Source organism: Drosophila subobscura, chromosome E (assembly GCF_008121235.1).
Source record: "Drosophila subobscura isolate 14011-0131.10 chromosome E, UCBerk_Dsub_1.0, whole genome shotgun sequence".
In the NCBI taxonomy this organism is placed as follows: domain Eukaryota; kingdom Metazoa; phylum Arthropoda; class Insecta; order Diptera; family Drosophilidae; genus Drosophila; species Drosophila subobscura.
Window position 1 is genome coordinate 4277069 of NC_048531.1, and position 14046 is coordinate 4291114.

The 14046-nt window shown below is 43.7% G+C and overlaps 2 protein-coding genes across 22 annotated transcripts in view; both read right to left on the minus strand.

Annotated features, from left to right (window-relative positions):
- Positions 1-13818, minus strand: part of LOC117892655 (serine/threonine-protein kinase MARK2-like) — a 30080-nt gene extending 16262 nt beyond the window's left edge. For 4 of the 21 annotated variants that reach the window (XM_034799043.1, XM_034799041.1, XM_034799042.1 and 1 more), the window contains exons 1-2: positions 13680-13818; positions 9627-10551 (exon numbers count right to left, since the gene is read on the minus strand). In XM_034799043.1, coding sequence (XP_034654934.1) covers positions 9627-10316 — 690 coding nt within the window. In that variant the 5' untranslated portion in view covers positions 10317-10551; positions 13680-13818. Of the gene's footprint in view, positions 1-2270; positions 2948-4852; positions 6175-9626; positions 10552-13679 lie in introns of those variants that run through there. The other 17 variants (XM_034799024.1, XM_034799027.1, XM_034799022.1 and 14 more) reach the window with 13 other exon arrangements.
- LOC117892663 (meiotic recombination protein W68) lies at positions 11196-13703 on the minus strand. The gene is made up of 3 exons (XM_034799051.1): positions 13680-13703; positions 12153-12507; positions 11196-12090 (listed from the first exon to the last, which is right to left on the minus strand). The coding sequence occupies exons 2-3, from the start codon at positions 12496-12498 to the stop codon at positions 11462-11464; spliced, it is 975 nt and encodes a 324-aa protein (XP_034654942.1). The 5' UTR covers positions 12499-12507; positions 13680-13703; the 3' UTR covers positions 11196-11461.
- Positions 13819-14046: the final 228 nt, after the last annotated feature.

Genomic DNA, 14046 nt, shown 5'->3' on the forward strand with positions numbered 1-14046 from the left:
AAGCCTAAAATGTACACATTATAACCCAGAAAGAATCCTGGAACATTTGCATTCCATCTTCTTGTTTTACATGACTTAAGAAAAATACCTATAAAAAATGCTGTTCAATAAAATAGTAGTTTTTTTTTAGAAAATCGAAATAAAATACGAAAGTGGAATTAATGCATATGTTTCATGTTCTATATGTTTCTTGAGGTTTAATATGTAGTTTTTAATCAAATTTGTTTTCACTATGGCCTTACGCCCACCTGTCATGTGTAAATAAGGTACTGCCCAAGCTTAAATAAGATCTGAGACTATAATTCTTAAACACCTAGGCAAAACTGTGCTCTGGTTGACGGATTTGTAATAGTAATAACACATTTCACATTTTACAATAAGATTTCGTTGGGATTTTGGTCTAGAGACTGAGCAAGACATGGAAAAGTGTCGACCTCTTCGGATAAAATTCCATTCCTAGCGAGCTTTCTTGCGTGTTTCAGATCATTATCTTGATGACAGATCCTTTTGATAGGCATTTTTCAATAGTAATATTACTGTATTGTATTAAAAAGTATGTTGGCACACACCACTTTATGAAATACGTCAGTATAAGGCTAGGAAGTAACAGTTTATATGGGCTGTAGCCCATAAGGGTCAACCCAACATGCCCAATGTTGTTTTTTTCAAGAATTTGGGCAGTTATCAGATATCTGTGAACGCCAAACATATTCTTTTGAGTCTTCCTTACAATATAAAACAACTTTACACTCATTTGTCAAAAGTATTTTTCGGACTGTGACACGGCCCAGTCCACATGCCTCATGTCCTCATTTTTCAAAAGATGAGTCGTGTACCCATGTGCTTTTATTCTCAAACGCGTAGCTTCCGGGGACCTCTTGCAACTAAATAATGTGTAATCAGTCGTGTATTAACTATCAAAACACTTTCAGAGCGATATAAAATTGTTTTCATAACTTTTGAGGATATTGAAGACCTTGGTCTTGCCTTCAACCATCTTCGACCATATACTAAAAGACAATTTTTTCGCATAAAAAATCATTTTTCAGGGTGCTTCTTTCAGTTTAAACTATTTAATATAACAGTAAAAGCACATTCAAATTAGTTTTGAATTTCATTATACCTCCTGATTTTAGTTTTTAGTCGAATTCTAAAGTCTCCCATATTGGACCGTTCATTGATTACTTGTACGCTCCAAAAACAAAAGTACCGTTATATTCAAACATTTCTTTCATCAAAATATTCAATATATAAACAAAGCTTACTGATGGTAACTTTTTTGAATTGATTTAATTTGTTTTTTAATTTTTGTTTAATACTTGCACCCAGCACTACTATTTTATTGAACAGCAGTTTTCATGGGTATTTTTCTAAAGTCATGTAAAACAAGAAGATGGAATGCAAATGTTCCAGGATTCTTTCTTTCTTTCTAATGTGAACATTTCAGGCTTTCCAAAAAGGTATCACTTGTTCAATTCGAAAGACTGGAAGGGTCTAAAAAATAGTTGTGAAAATTGTGTGGCGCGGCACTACTATTTCATTGAACACAACTGTATGTATAAATAGGTACACAATACATATATACATATATAGCTAATGTATACAAAAAAAACTGCTGTGAGCGTAATATTTACGACAAAAGGCGGACAAGAGCTAATCTGTCTCCCCGGTGACACTGAAATAAACACAAGCAACATACGTGCTAGAAAGAAATGCCCATAGATGTGTTAGTGGAGAGAGAGAAGAAGCTAGAGTGAGAGATATAGAGAGAAACAGCTACACACACGCTCCGGCCAACGCACACACCTGCGCCGTAAGCTGTTACCTGAGCGTGTGTGTGTCTGTATGTTGGCTTTTCGTTTCTCTCTCTCTCTCTTAATGTGGGGGCCCAGCTGAGATGCTCTCAGCTCAACTGTGTGTGTCACCCTCCCCCTCCTCCATCTACATCTCTCCCTCTCCCACTGGTGTTTCATTTCAAGCTCTCTTTTTCGCTTTATGATTCATTTTGCCTGAACGCTATTCTTTCTATTTTTTCGTTGTTGATTTAATTACTGTCCAAATAGTTGCAATGCCTCGGATCTAACTATCTGTCTATCTATGTATCCCCATGAACATACAAGTAACTAAAATTCGTTTTGTTCGTTAGCTTATTTTTGGTTCAGTGAGCAGCTGAAAAGCTCCAATGCACACACACACACACATATCAGAACTAACACCAATGCAGCTTTTACACCAACACACAGGCAAAGAGTCGAAAGCAAATGAACTACTTTTTAGACAATTAAGCCGACTTTTTCACTTCTTTATAACAGTTAGGATTTATATATAGATATCTCTTTATGTTTCTCCCCTTATTAGGGAGCCGAGTATCACTTTTTCGCACAAATCCCGTTTTCGTTTTTTATTCGCGCAGTTATCTTATCAGTCACACACGCGGGGCTTTCGAAAGTTCTTTGCATTTGCATTTACCCAGCGCAGAGGGGTAGGGAAGGCAGTACTATATTTTAGATTTATTTGTCTTTATTAACGGCCGTCCGTCCCTTCCATCCGTTCGTGTGTAACTCTGACGTAAACGCGCCGCCAGCCCCAGAGCCAACTAACTACTCGTACAATCAACAGGCGGCAGCGGACAGCAGAGGAGCAGAGAACACAGCAACAACCGACAACGACAACGACAGCTCAGCAGCCAAGAGCTAAGAGCAATAGCCACTTTAGCCACACGAACCAACAGCAGCAACTGGAGTGCGAGTGAGCGAGCGAGTGCGAGTACTCCAAAGCACAGGCAGAGGCATCGTAGAATGGCGGCCGAGCCGAGGCAGAGACGTCGGCCTTAATACACACTCACGCGAATGGATTCAGTGGGCAGCTCTCTCTCTAAAAAAAACACACACAGACACATTGCAGGCCCCCATCATTCCCCCAAAAAAGTATCTCGACAGAGAGCCCCCGTTTTGGAGCGCTGATTTAAGAGTGTGTGCGGATGTGAGCGTTATGTGTATTTGTGTGCAGCTGATATCACCTGAGCGTAACGCTGAGCAGTAGAGAGTCAGAGAGAGAGCGAGAGATTACTGAGAGCAGTTTTCAGCGAATTCGAGTCTTGGTCTGAGGCTCCTCCAATGATTGACGCAAATCTTCGTGTTATGCAAATGGTTGCTGCTCAGCCTGATCTAACACGCTCATGCAACCTGCTGTTCAATGTCTATAGGGTGGGATTGGATGGTTGATCCCAACCACATGACTACCAGCCCCAGATTATGGGCTGAAACAGGTCGAGGGAAATGACCCAGTTTGTAAATGATATAAAACCTCAAAACAAGAGTTTTGCAATCAGTACTTAATAGTACTGATACCACTCCGAATATTCTACTAACTACCTGCTTTGATTATGTTTAATTGCAAATTTGTTTATTTCATATCTCAAAAGGCAATCCGATCGATTGCATTATTCTGCGAAGACTCATAAAACCCTCTGCCAGAGTAGAGTCAGGAACAACAGCAAAAGATATTGAGATAAAAATGTGTAAAGTGATATAATGGAAAAAACCACTCCGAATCGGATATTCTACTAAATATGTACCTACTCCTATTATGTTTATTCGCAAAATTTGTTTATTTCATATCTTAAAAAGCAATCTGATCGATTGCATTATTCTGCGAAGACTCATAAGACCCTCTGCCAGAGTAGAGTCAGGAACAACAGCAAAAGATATTGAGATGCAAATGTGTAAAGTGATATAATGGAAAAGGTAAACATAGACAGAGGCAGACACCCGAGGAACGAGTTCTAGAAATGCAATGCAACTCCAGAGTTGAGTTCAAATTCCTCGGGAAAACTTTCAACAGACGCGTATTCAACAACAGGCGTGTGTATTCTCATATTTACATACATAAACACATGGATATGTACACAAAGATTTCATTTGAAAGAAATTGGATACCAGAAAACAGTTTCCTTAAACTCGTCGTTACGGGAATTTCAGTTAATTAACAACCCACAAGTGCAGCCTGGGTATGCTTTACTCTCGTGTCTAGTATCGCACACATGTTTGTATTAATTAAGGCAATTGAGCAACTTGCCTCTTTAGTCCATTTTAAACAAGGAAACCAACTTACGACTCCAAGACCCTATAATCTCTGGAAAGCTACCGACAATATCCTAATCCTTTCCCCGTTTTCGACATTTACCAAAATATTCGTATGACCTACGATCATTTATTGAACCTACTAAAAGCTAACCCAGCTACCACCACTCTAATCAATATACTTTACTCTCCAATATCAGCTCAAAAATAAAAAAAACCCGGTCAAGGTCAAGTGTGCAATTAGCAAAAACAAATGTTAATTTCCGCTCGTATTTTTGGGTAAGGTGGAAATCTAATTGTGGGTGAGGGGGGAAACAAAAAAATCTGAAATAAAACAAAAGCCATAATCAAAATAATAGAAATGTTGGTTAAACCAAAACGAAAATCGTTTCAATTTTTATCACGGCACGAACAACACACACAAACACCAAAACCGATGATAGTCACAGAAACTTTGTCATATGTGAAGAAAAACGGCGACAAAAGAGGCGATTACGTTTAGATTGAATGAATGCATCGACAGGGTGGGCTGAGAATTGCAATTTTCGTATAGGAAATGCTGTGCTTAGGGAAAAATGAATGGATTGCTCATTGGGGACAAGATTACAAACAAATGAGTATATTTCCGGGGAAAAAATAAAGAAATCAAACGGTGTGCCTGTGTGGGTGTGGCGCCCACTTGCAATCCGAGACTTAAGAATAATAAACCCAGCAATCAGATCATACCCTCAACTAGATATGTACGTCCCCCAGACTCTGTGTATACATACCCTAGAGGCGCGCGCCTTGTCACTGGAAGATGTCGTATCCTTGGCCTTGGGTCGCTCCGCCTTGCTGGTGGCCACAATTGGCAGTCCCCCGTTTTCAATCATGGTCACCACAATCTTGTTGTTCCGGCTGCCCAACGGTCCGCCACCGGATGCGGTGCCGTACGATGAATGGCTCTGTTTGGAACTAGCAGCAGTCGTCGCTGCAAGGTTCTTCTGGCGCATGGCATTGGAGAGCCGCTGCTTCCGCTCCATACGGGCTTCCTCCTTGTCCTTCTGCAGCTTGGCAATGGTGGCAGGAGTGTGGCTCTTAGAACGCTTCAGAAACTTCATCAGCTGGCTCTTCACATTAGTGGCTGCGCTGGTAGCACTGGTGGCATCGAGGCCACCGCCCATGTCCTCCGCCCTGGAGGAGCGCCGCGAGATCTGCGCCTTGGTGGGCACTTCGAGGCGACGGAATACCCCGTCCGCCATGCGAACAAAGCACCCCTCGGACATTTTGTGAAATGAGTCCGAGGGCAGTTTGTGAAAATCACCGTTGGGGCCGCGGAAGTAGCAGTGGTCCGTCCGGTGGTAACCGTCGCCCACAATGTAGAACTCGTTGCGGTTCTCCTTGGGAGCCGTAATCGACTCTGCGGCCAGATCGTCAGTCTTGGCGCTGCGGTCCACCGGTCTCTCCGCCTGGAAGGCCATCAAGTTGGTACTGCTGCTGGCCGCCTCCCCGGGTTGCGGCACTACCGACCCGTTGCTATCCTCCACTCCTCCGTGGGCGGCACTCGACGAGGTGGCCGTTTGTGGTTGTGGCTTCAGCTCGCTGATCGTCACTGGCCGGCGCTGGGGATCTCCCATGTTCTTGCGCATAATGCTGCCATTGCGCAGCAGGGAGTCGCGCAAGAGGGAGAGCTCGTCCTTGCGTAACGGCTGCACCAGTGTTGTGTAATGTTTCGACGATGTGGATTTGCGCCCCGATGTGCGCCGGTTGCCAAATTGTAATGTTGCAGTGGCGGTGTCGTTGCCGGCGGTGAGGGTCTCCTCTTTATTGTTATTATTGTGGCTGCTCGAGTGGGTCTGCCGGTGACTCGAGGTCTGCCCCATGATGGGAGCTTGGTTTCTTTGTTAGCCAACTGATTCTCAAAGGTCTGGCCGGGCCTGACTGATCCGCTGAATTGGTTGTTTATGCCTTACGGATATTCGCAGTCGCTTCTTGTTGCTGCAGTTTTTGTCCCAATTCCAATGAAACTGTGACACATATTCCTATTTTCCCGGAGATTCAAACAGATCCACAAAACAGCAACAGTGTTCCGTCGTATGTCAGAATTTAGGGCCCTTTTCCAGATTTATTTATATTTATACTACGTTTAAACGTGTATTCACATTAGTATATACAACAACGAGTATTGTATTGTATTTTATTTTATGTTATTGTATGATAAATTTGTTCGTCTGTATGGCACAATCACGATTCGGTCGGTCGTAGCTTTGTCGCTGCGACTTTTCAAAAGTTCATCTTGTTTAATTCTATTAGAGCATTAACAGCACAAATAAATGAGAATTGAAGCGAGTCTCAGTTTCAGTCGCATTTGCAGTCATCATTCCCAGTCACAGTCACAATAACAGCAGTAGCAGCCTATACTCTGGTCTTTAGTTTTATTATTCCTGTCTGATCCGCCTCTTATATACGAGTGTCTACTAGTGTATGCACATTTTATTTACATATCTAGATTACCTTCCTGTATCACAGAGATCACAGAGCAGAGCGTAAACGAGGCAGGGCGAGGGAACTGCTTCTTATCAGTTATCGCACTTTACATATCCGTAACTGTGTGTACAAGACGCATTCCCCATAATTTCTACTGTCGCCTAAATGCGATCCACACGGTAGCAGAAGCAGCTTCAATGTCTAGTGTGGAACGTAAGCCTCGGCACGCCCGAACCGAAGGCGAAAACGTAGATACAGAGAGTATATGACCTAAAACAACAACAACAACAACAAAAACTACTGCCACACTGGCGAACGCGGAGACACAGTGGAACAGAGAGACAGAGAGAGAGACAACGATGAAGCCCCACACGTTGGGGGCAAAAGCTATTTTTGTTTTTCCCTTCCTCCAGCCCTCTCTCTATCTATCTATCACTCTAACTTGCTGCTGTTTCTGTTAGTTACCTCGTTTACGTTGTTTTTAAAGCGTTACTTGTTCGCACAGACACAAACACACTAGCTTTCCGCTGTTGTCTATCCATCTCCCTCTCTCTCGCTCTCTCTCACTGCTGCAGTAGTGTATCTTTATCTGTGTGTGTAGGAATTTGTTCATATTTCATTTTCATTCCGCTTTCGTTCTTTTGGCTTGCTCTCTGCCGTTTGCTCTTGCTCTCTCTCCCTCTCTCTCTCTTGCTCGCTTGTTGCACCATGTCACTTTTTTATACTTTATAATTAAATTAACTTATCATCCCAATTGGCTTTTCTTATTGAATCTGCGGCGATGAAGTGGCTGTAAAGCTACTTTCCAGCTGAATTTACTCATTCCACTGGAAGTCTTGCTTGTTATTGCCTTGTTATTTTTGTGCTCTGCTCTACTCTCTCGCGCACACACGCACACACTGGCATACATTTGAAATTTATAAATTAAACACTATTTAACCGAATTTATTTTTAAACAAGTCCGCACGTGCGTGTGTGTATTTGTGACTCCCACAATCCCACCCTCTCCAAACGCCCGTCCTGCTGCCCTTGATGTCATCTCAAGCCATTGTCCAACACAGTCGTAATGTAGTTATGTATAAAGTTCTATCGCGGATGCTGTTGGATTACTCTTGCCACTGGGGGAGATCGCTGACTAACTGCGCAGCCACTAACCGGAGAGCGCAGGGTGCTGCTGCTGCGTTTCGTTTTTATATTTTTTGCAATCTTTTTTTAATTTTTTATTTGACGTAACGCCCGCCCCGTTACCCTTGTGCTCGGCGCGATAACGGTCACAATGGCAAACGCGTATAATGCGAATAATGCTAAAAAGTTCCAGTCAAATCATCGCTGGGCGATAACCACCATGATATCGTCGGATCGTCGTCGGGGAGGCAGCGACGCGACGGATAATGACAACAACGACGGTACGGCACGGCGAGGCGCGACGAACACGACGACAGTGACCACACGAGTGAAGTGGAACTTAATACTAAAACAAGCTTTCGACCATCGCTTGTATCTATGGCTGTGGCTGTGGCCTGTAATTGTGGAGGCGACTCGACTCGACTGTTGCTCGTACTGTTATTATTGTGGCGAGCTTCGGGCTTGTTTGTGTTTTCGCAAAAGTTCTGCAGCGGGGGCTTACTCAGAGCGGCAGTTCGTTGGGTCGTCCAATGTGCAAAGACAGCCACGACACACCCTATACACACACAGTCTTCGGAGACGGGCGCAGGTAAACTGCAGGTGATTCACAACGCATACGTGTGGGTCTCATGCTCACGCACACACTGTTAATAATGCGAGTATAAGATATTCGTCAGTGAGTGATAGAGCGAGTAAGAGAGCCACAGCCAGAGAGAGGAAGCTTTGGCATGCTTCAAACGGATCTTCAGCAGTAGGAGGAAGCATAAGTTTAAACTTGGCTTCCAAACAAAGAGTGGATTTGAGCTTGCAAAAGCTTTTTGCAAGCGAACAATGTGAATGGCAAAGGAACGGTTATATTCCAGCAGTTAATCACGAGCCCACACACACAACCTATCGTAATCGAAAAAGGCAGCTTGTTAAGCTTATGTATTTGCATGTAAATATCTAAGTACAAATGCAATGCAATGTGTAGTTTATGTGTGGATAACGCACACCAAATGGAAATCAAAACAGTTACATGCTTGTGCGGCTCTCTGAGAGTGCCGTAGATCCCCCAGCAAAAGAGTTGGAAGCTTTATCTACGACACAGCTGACGATTTAAGTATAATAAATGTGGTTTCTGAATGGACAAGGTGTGCATTGTTTTATTGACTCACTTGTTATATTTTCCAAGTATGTATGTATGTATGTGCCTTTCCAACTCAAAGTGGTTTAAAGATTGTTTGCTTTGCGTTTTGATTTGTAGTTAGCATGTCTATATATTTTGTACAAACAATCCACATTTAAGGCTCCAGCTGGCTTTTCATCTCACCGCTGTCTCACCATTAGCACACCTCACACCTACACCTTCCTAATCGTTCTCAAGCTCTTTAAAGTTTCAATTTGAAGATTAACGGAGTTCTTTTGCAGTTACCCAACACTATTTGAAGGTAACAAATGCTGATTTCTGTATATCTTCCTTATCCTTTCCACTCTCCACCACTGTCTGTATGATAAGTAGAACATTTTCGATACTCTAACTTTCCCGGATTTACACAAATATTCTATATTCCGAATAATCAACATTTAACAGGCTTCCTTAGAAAAATAATGAAAGATGATTAAAGGAAATATGAGTACTGAGTGGTAGTGGGACTTGCACAACAGACAGTTTTCCCAGACAGAGTGAACCACTCTGAAAGGTTTCAAATCTGGGCGGAATATTCCATGATACTTTCACAAATGATTTTTTCCCACAAACCCAATCTTAGATTGTTATACGAGTATAAAACATTTCCCCTTCCGCCGAGAATATAGGACATTTGACTCTTAATTAATGGACAATACAGGGAATAATAACCCAAGCCTGAGTAGAACAATACTCTGAGTAACAGGGAGAAGGTCGAACGAGTAGATGAACAGGACGGGTAACAGATACAGGTAAAGCTACAGAAAGAGGAGGATGAGACTCACCTTGGCGGATGCGGTTCGCTGCTTGATGGCAGAGGCGTGAGCCGAGTGTGTGCTGAGAACATTCTTGTTGACGGAGGAAGGCACGGCCGAGCCCACGCCGGTGCCAGAGTTGTGGTGGTGATGGTGGTTGATCGTGGATGCCGCAGCAGTGGCGTTATTGCTTGAGAGTCTGGCACCGTCCGTGGTCATGTTGTTGGCCACGTGATGGTGGTGCTGATGGCTGTGCTGGTGCGAGTGGTTTGTATTTGCCGTGGCCGAGGCAGCGGACACCGAAACAGGCACGGGAGCGGGCGTGGAAGTCACCGCACCCGGCACGGGGGTGGTCGTCACCGTAGGCGTTGGCGCAGCCGCAGGGCTGTTGCTGATAACCGCATTCGAGGACGTTATGATGGGCATCACCGTCGTGCTGGCTACAGACGTTGTCGTTGGTGGCAGTGAAACAATGTTGGCATTGGCGGAATCATGCTGCTGCTGTTGCTGCTGCTGATCCTTGACAGAATGCGAGGATGTGCTGATCGAGTTGTTTGCGTAGGTGGTTGTGCTTGAGACGGCCGCCAGAGGAGGCGTCGCAGTGACACTCGAAGTAGTGGCCGATGACGCTGCAACGGTGGTTGCTGTGCCATTCGAAACGCTCTCGGTTGGCAGGGCTTCAGGAACTGGCTGCAGTGTGGTTCTCATTGCTGTAGACATAGTTCTACCAAGTCCAATTTACTGCTGGCTCAAAAATGAGTGATCGTGGGGTCCGTGCAGGTCCTGCTGGGGTTGGTACGTCCACAACTATCGTGAGATTCAATCGGGCGTCTCGGCTCCACTCTCCTGCCCGAACTGCACTTGAGTACTTTGCCGTCGAGTCTATACAGTTTCTCCTCCTAAAGTTATCCTAATGCCAGGTGGGCTTCCTGTCATTCGAGGAGCTACTTAACATCTGCAAATACAGTGAGGATAAGAAAATACATTAATATCGTTGCTAATCAAAGTGGTGCTTATTGCTCCCTGAAATCTTTTCTTAACTTAATCTCCCACTTACTAATTATAATCTCAAATTATGCATTTGTAAACTATTTATATATGTAATATATCAAGTCAAATTCTAGACACTATTTACGCTGTCTTTGGGCACTCACATTACATTTAGGCTGTGAAGCAATTTTTTATATTTATCGAGCAAAAGGAGGAATCGGAATAGTCCATTTTGGAAGAACGATTTCTCTATACATATTTATTCTAATATTAATGATGGAAGTTGCAGCAATTTTCTTTTAGAATTTTCACAAGCTGTACAACATATTATCAACTTTAACTACGAATCTATTTCAGGAATACTACTTTGTAATTTATAATTTTATCGTCCATATCGACATCAGTTCCTACCGTTAATTACATATAAGCCCGTTTTGCAGTGCGTTTGGATTCTAATAAGAACCAATAATGCAATTGATTTGATTTTTCTGTTGATTATTGATATTAAACGAGTTCCAATCAAATTTTTTTTTCTAACTTTGTTCCTGATTTAATGATGTCTCGATGTCAAAGAAATTTTTGCTTACAAAATACGCACTTGCTCGAAACTTAAGAATTCTGCCACAAGTTTCATTTCGTTTTACAAAACAGTTGAGTGAATTGAGCTAATGGATCAGTAATGCTCGTAGATTAAGTAAAAGATCAGTAACTAAAGTCGTACATATACAGGTGGAAATTAATAATAATATTCGGATGGTTTTAATATAGTTGAAAATGGGTTTGACATGATTGATTCTTTGCCTTTCTTTACTACTGTTTGCGAACACTTTCCGTGTTAGGCTTAAGGTAGGTATAAGTATTAGTTTTCCATGAATCTATAGAAATAAATTCCGATTTATTTTGTTTGGAATGTAGTCGGTGGATAGGAAGTCAATGACACTCTCGACTTCGGCCTTCTGCTGTATCTGCTGCAGCGAGAGCAGCTCCTGCCGCACTCCGGCGCCAATGTGGTCGCGAGCGAGTATGTCATCGATTTTCTTGTTGTCCCTACTGCTAAGGGCAACCGCACCGCTGGAGAGTGTCGGTATTTCGGAGGGGTGAAGGCCAATCCACCGCAGCGTAGGCGTAGCTAGTTCTCCCGACGTGAAGCTCATAGACTGCGAGCCGAGACGATAGACGAGCATTATCTCAATGCCAAACGGATCGGCGTCGACGAGTATGTAGGCCGGCAGGTGGCACTCTACAGAAAGTCGATGCAAGATGCGCCGCGTGCTGCAATCCGGATAGCCCTTGCCGGTCAACAGGATGAAGCGTCGACCGAAAGTGTTGAAAACATCGCGGGCAAGCAGGCTCTCGAAAACCGACTCCTTTTCGACAACCAGCACATGGTCCGCCTGGGTGACAATGCGTTCCACCTGCTCGGTGTTCGTGGGCAACGTGATAGCCCCGCTATATACGCCGCAGTCCAGGACATCTCCGTTGGTCATGAGCATCCGTATGTTGCCTGCAAGAGATCAACAACTGGTCAGCATGAGAAGAGAGGATCGCCTAGCTAACTCGACTCACCTGCGACGAGGCCCTTGGAGGCGGAGAGCACTCCCAAACGAGTGGGCGACGTGTTCAGCATACGACATACGTCCAATCGGGCTGCCGAAATGTGCAACTGCGTCCGTATCAGCTGGGTATCGCCGTAGTAGAGACCCCGGACCGTGTAGCTGCCGCCGTTCACCTGCAGGCGGTGAATCTTGGCCAGCATGTAGACCACCAGACAGAAGCGATGGCGACTCCGTCGATTGTTGTACGAAACTCGGCGATATTTGTTCTCATTCCGGGGTACCTTGAAAGTGGCATCGCCGTGTAGCACCAAGCTCGCCAAGAGTCGCACCACAATCCCCTCAACATCCTCGCTCATTTTCCGTTTCTGATGATCTAATCCACAAGGCTGGATCTTCAATCTTAGATACTATTCTTAGGTAAATGAGGTAACTTTGACTTCAAATTAACTAATAGCTACGATAATTTCACAAATTTTGTTATTTTCTTATCATTTGCACATAATTTATATTTAATATAACTGCAGTTGACAATTTTCTAATGCTTTACACATTTATTATAACTTTTAACTTTGATACTCTTGGATGGAAACTGTTTTTCCTTGTTCTTTGGAGACTGCGCCCTTCTTCTGTCTTATTGTTGGATAAATATATGGATTAACAATTGCAACAGCTGTTTTTATTTTTTCCTGACCACGCCCCCGAATCTGAATACGGGAATATTAAAGCCAATCAATTATTTATCCCATCAATTCGGGATTTTCAATAGCCGGGAAAATGTTAGTCAGGAGGGGCAGGATAGGGTCAGGTCGTCACACGCCCACCCATATACATATATATGTATGTATATATGTAGATTTGTGTGTACGCATGGGAATAAGTCTGCATATTGGTATATACATATTGTAAATACGTAAGCAAGTACATTAATATAGAAACTTACATGTACCCCAATGGGCTGCGTTTTGGGAACATTAATGCTTCGTAAGCGTTTATCGCGTAAATCATTGCGTGGAAACGTTCGAGTGGGTTATAAATAATTTAAGTACGGGAGCTTGGTGGCTAAAAATACAAGCACCAAAAATTCCCTTTCTGCCAAACAACTGTTTTTTAAAAATTAACGCAAAACACTCGCACTCCGTACACACACACGCGGTTAACGTACACGTACACAGAGATGGGCACGAAGGGAGAGAGACACTTGTACATAAATTTATGTGAGTTTCTTTCTTTATTCGGTCTTTCTTTTTTCGTATGTGCAGAAAATTGTACTCGCTGTTACAGAGAACACACACACACATATACAAACGCACAGAAAGCGCTATATTGAAGGCGGATGCGGGGGCGGTGTCGCTGGCGGACAAGGCGGGGGCTGGTACTGCCAACGAATGGGAAAGAAAAACTAACGAAACGGAATGGCAGCCCCTCAAAGTATTGATTTGCTGGCGCTGGCTGCCCCGACTCGCCATCCCATCCGTTCGACTGCGCGGAGCGCCGCTGGGCGGCGGTGAGCGGTGCGGCACTCTCTTCTTATACTTACCAATAAAATAAAATTTCCGATCGGGCCTGGGCGAAAAAGTGGTTAGGCGTTTGCTGCGGCTGCTCTCTTTTGGGAGTTCGAGGGGTCCGGTCAGGCACAGCACTTCCTTTAGCACAGATTGTGTCCATCGATGTAACACATTATTATTATTTAATTTATCTCCTTTCTTTTCCTTTACGATTTTCACACACAGTGGTTTCAGTGGAAAGGCCGACTTTTACCGAACAGAGTCGAAAGAGACGACAACTGACACAACTGACACACACAACGAAATGCAAATGCAATACATATCTTTCTCACTCGCTCACACACTCACTCGCTCGCAGCAGCAGTAGCGCTGCTCTGGTTTTCAATCAGATTTTTCTCT

Bases quoted from the DNA above. Each gene is read 5' to 3' on its own strand.
- LOC117892663 (XM_034799051.1), bottom strand. From the start codon at position 12,498: ATGAGCGAGGATGTTGAGGGGATTGTGGTGCGACTCTTGGCGAGCTTG. The intron at 12,091-12,152 runs GTGAGTCGAGTT...GATCTCTTGCAG, and splicing joins CTCCAAGGGCCTCGTCGCAG to GCAACATACGGATGCTCATG.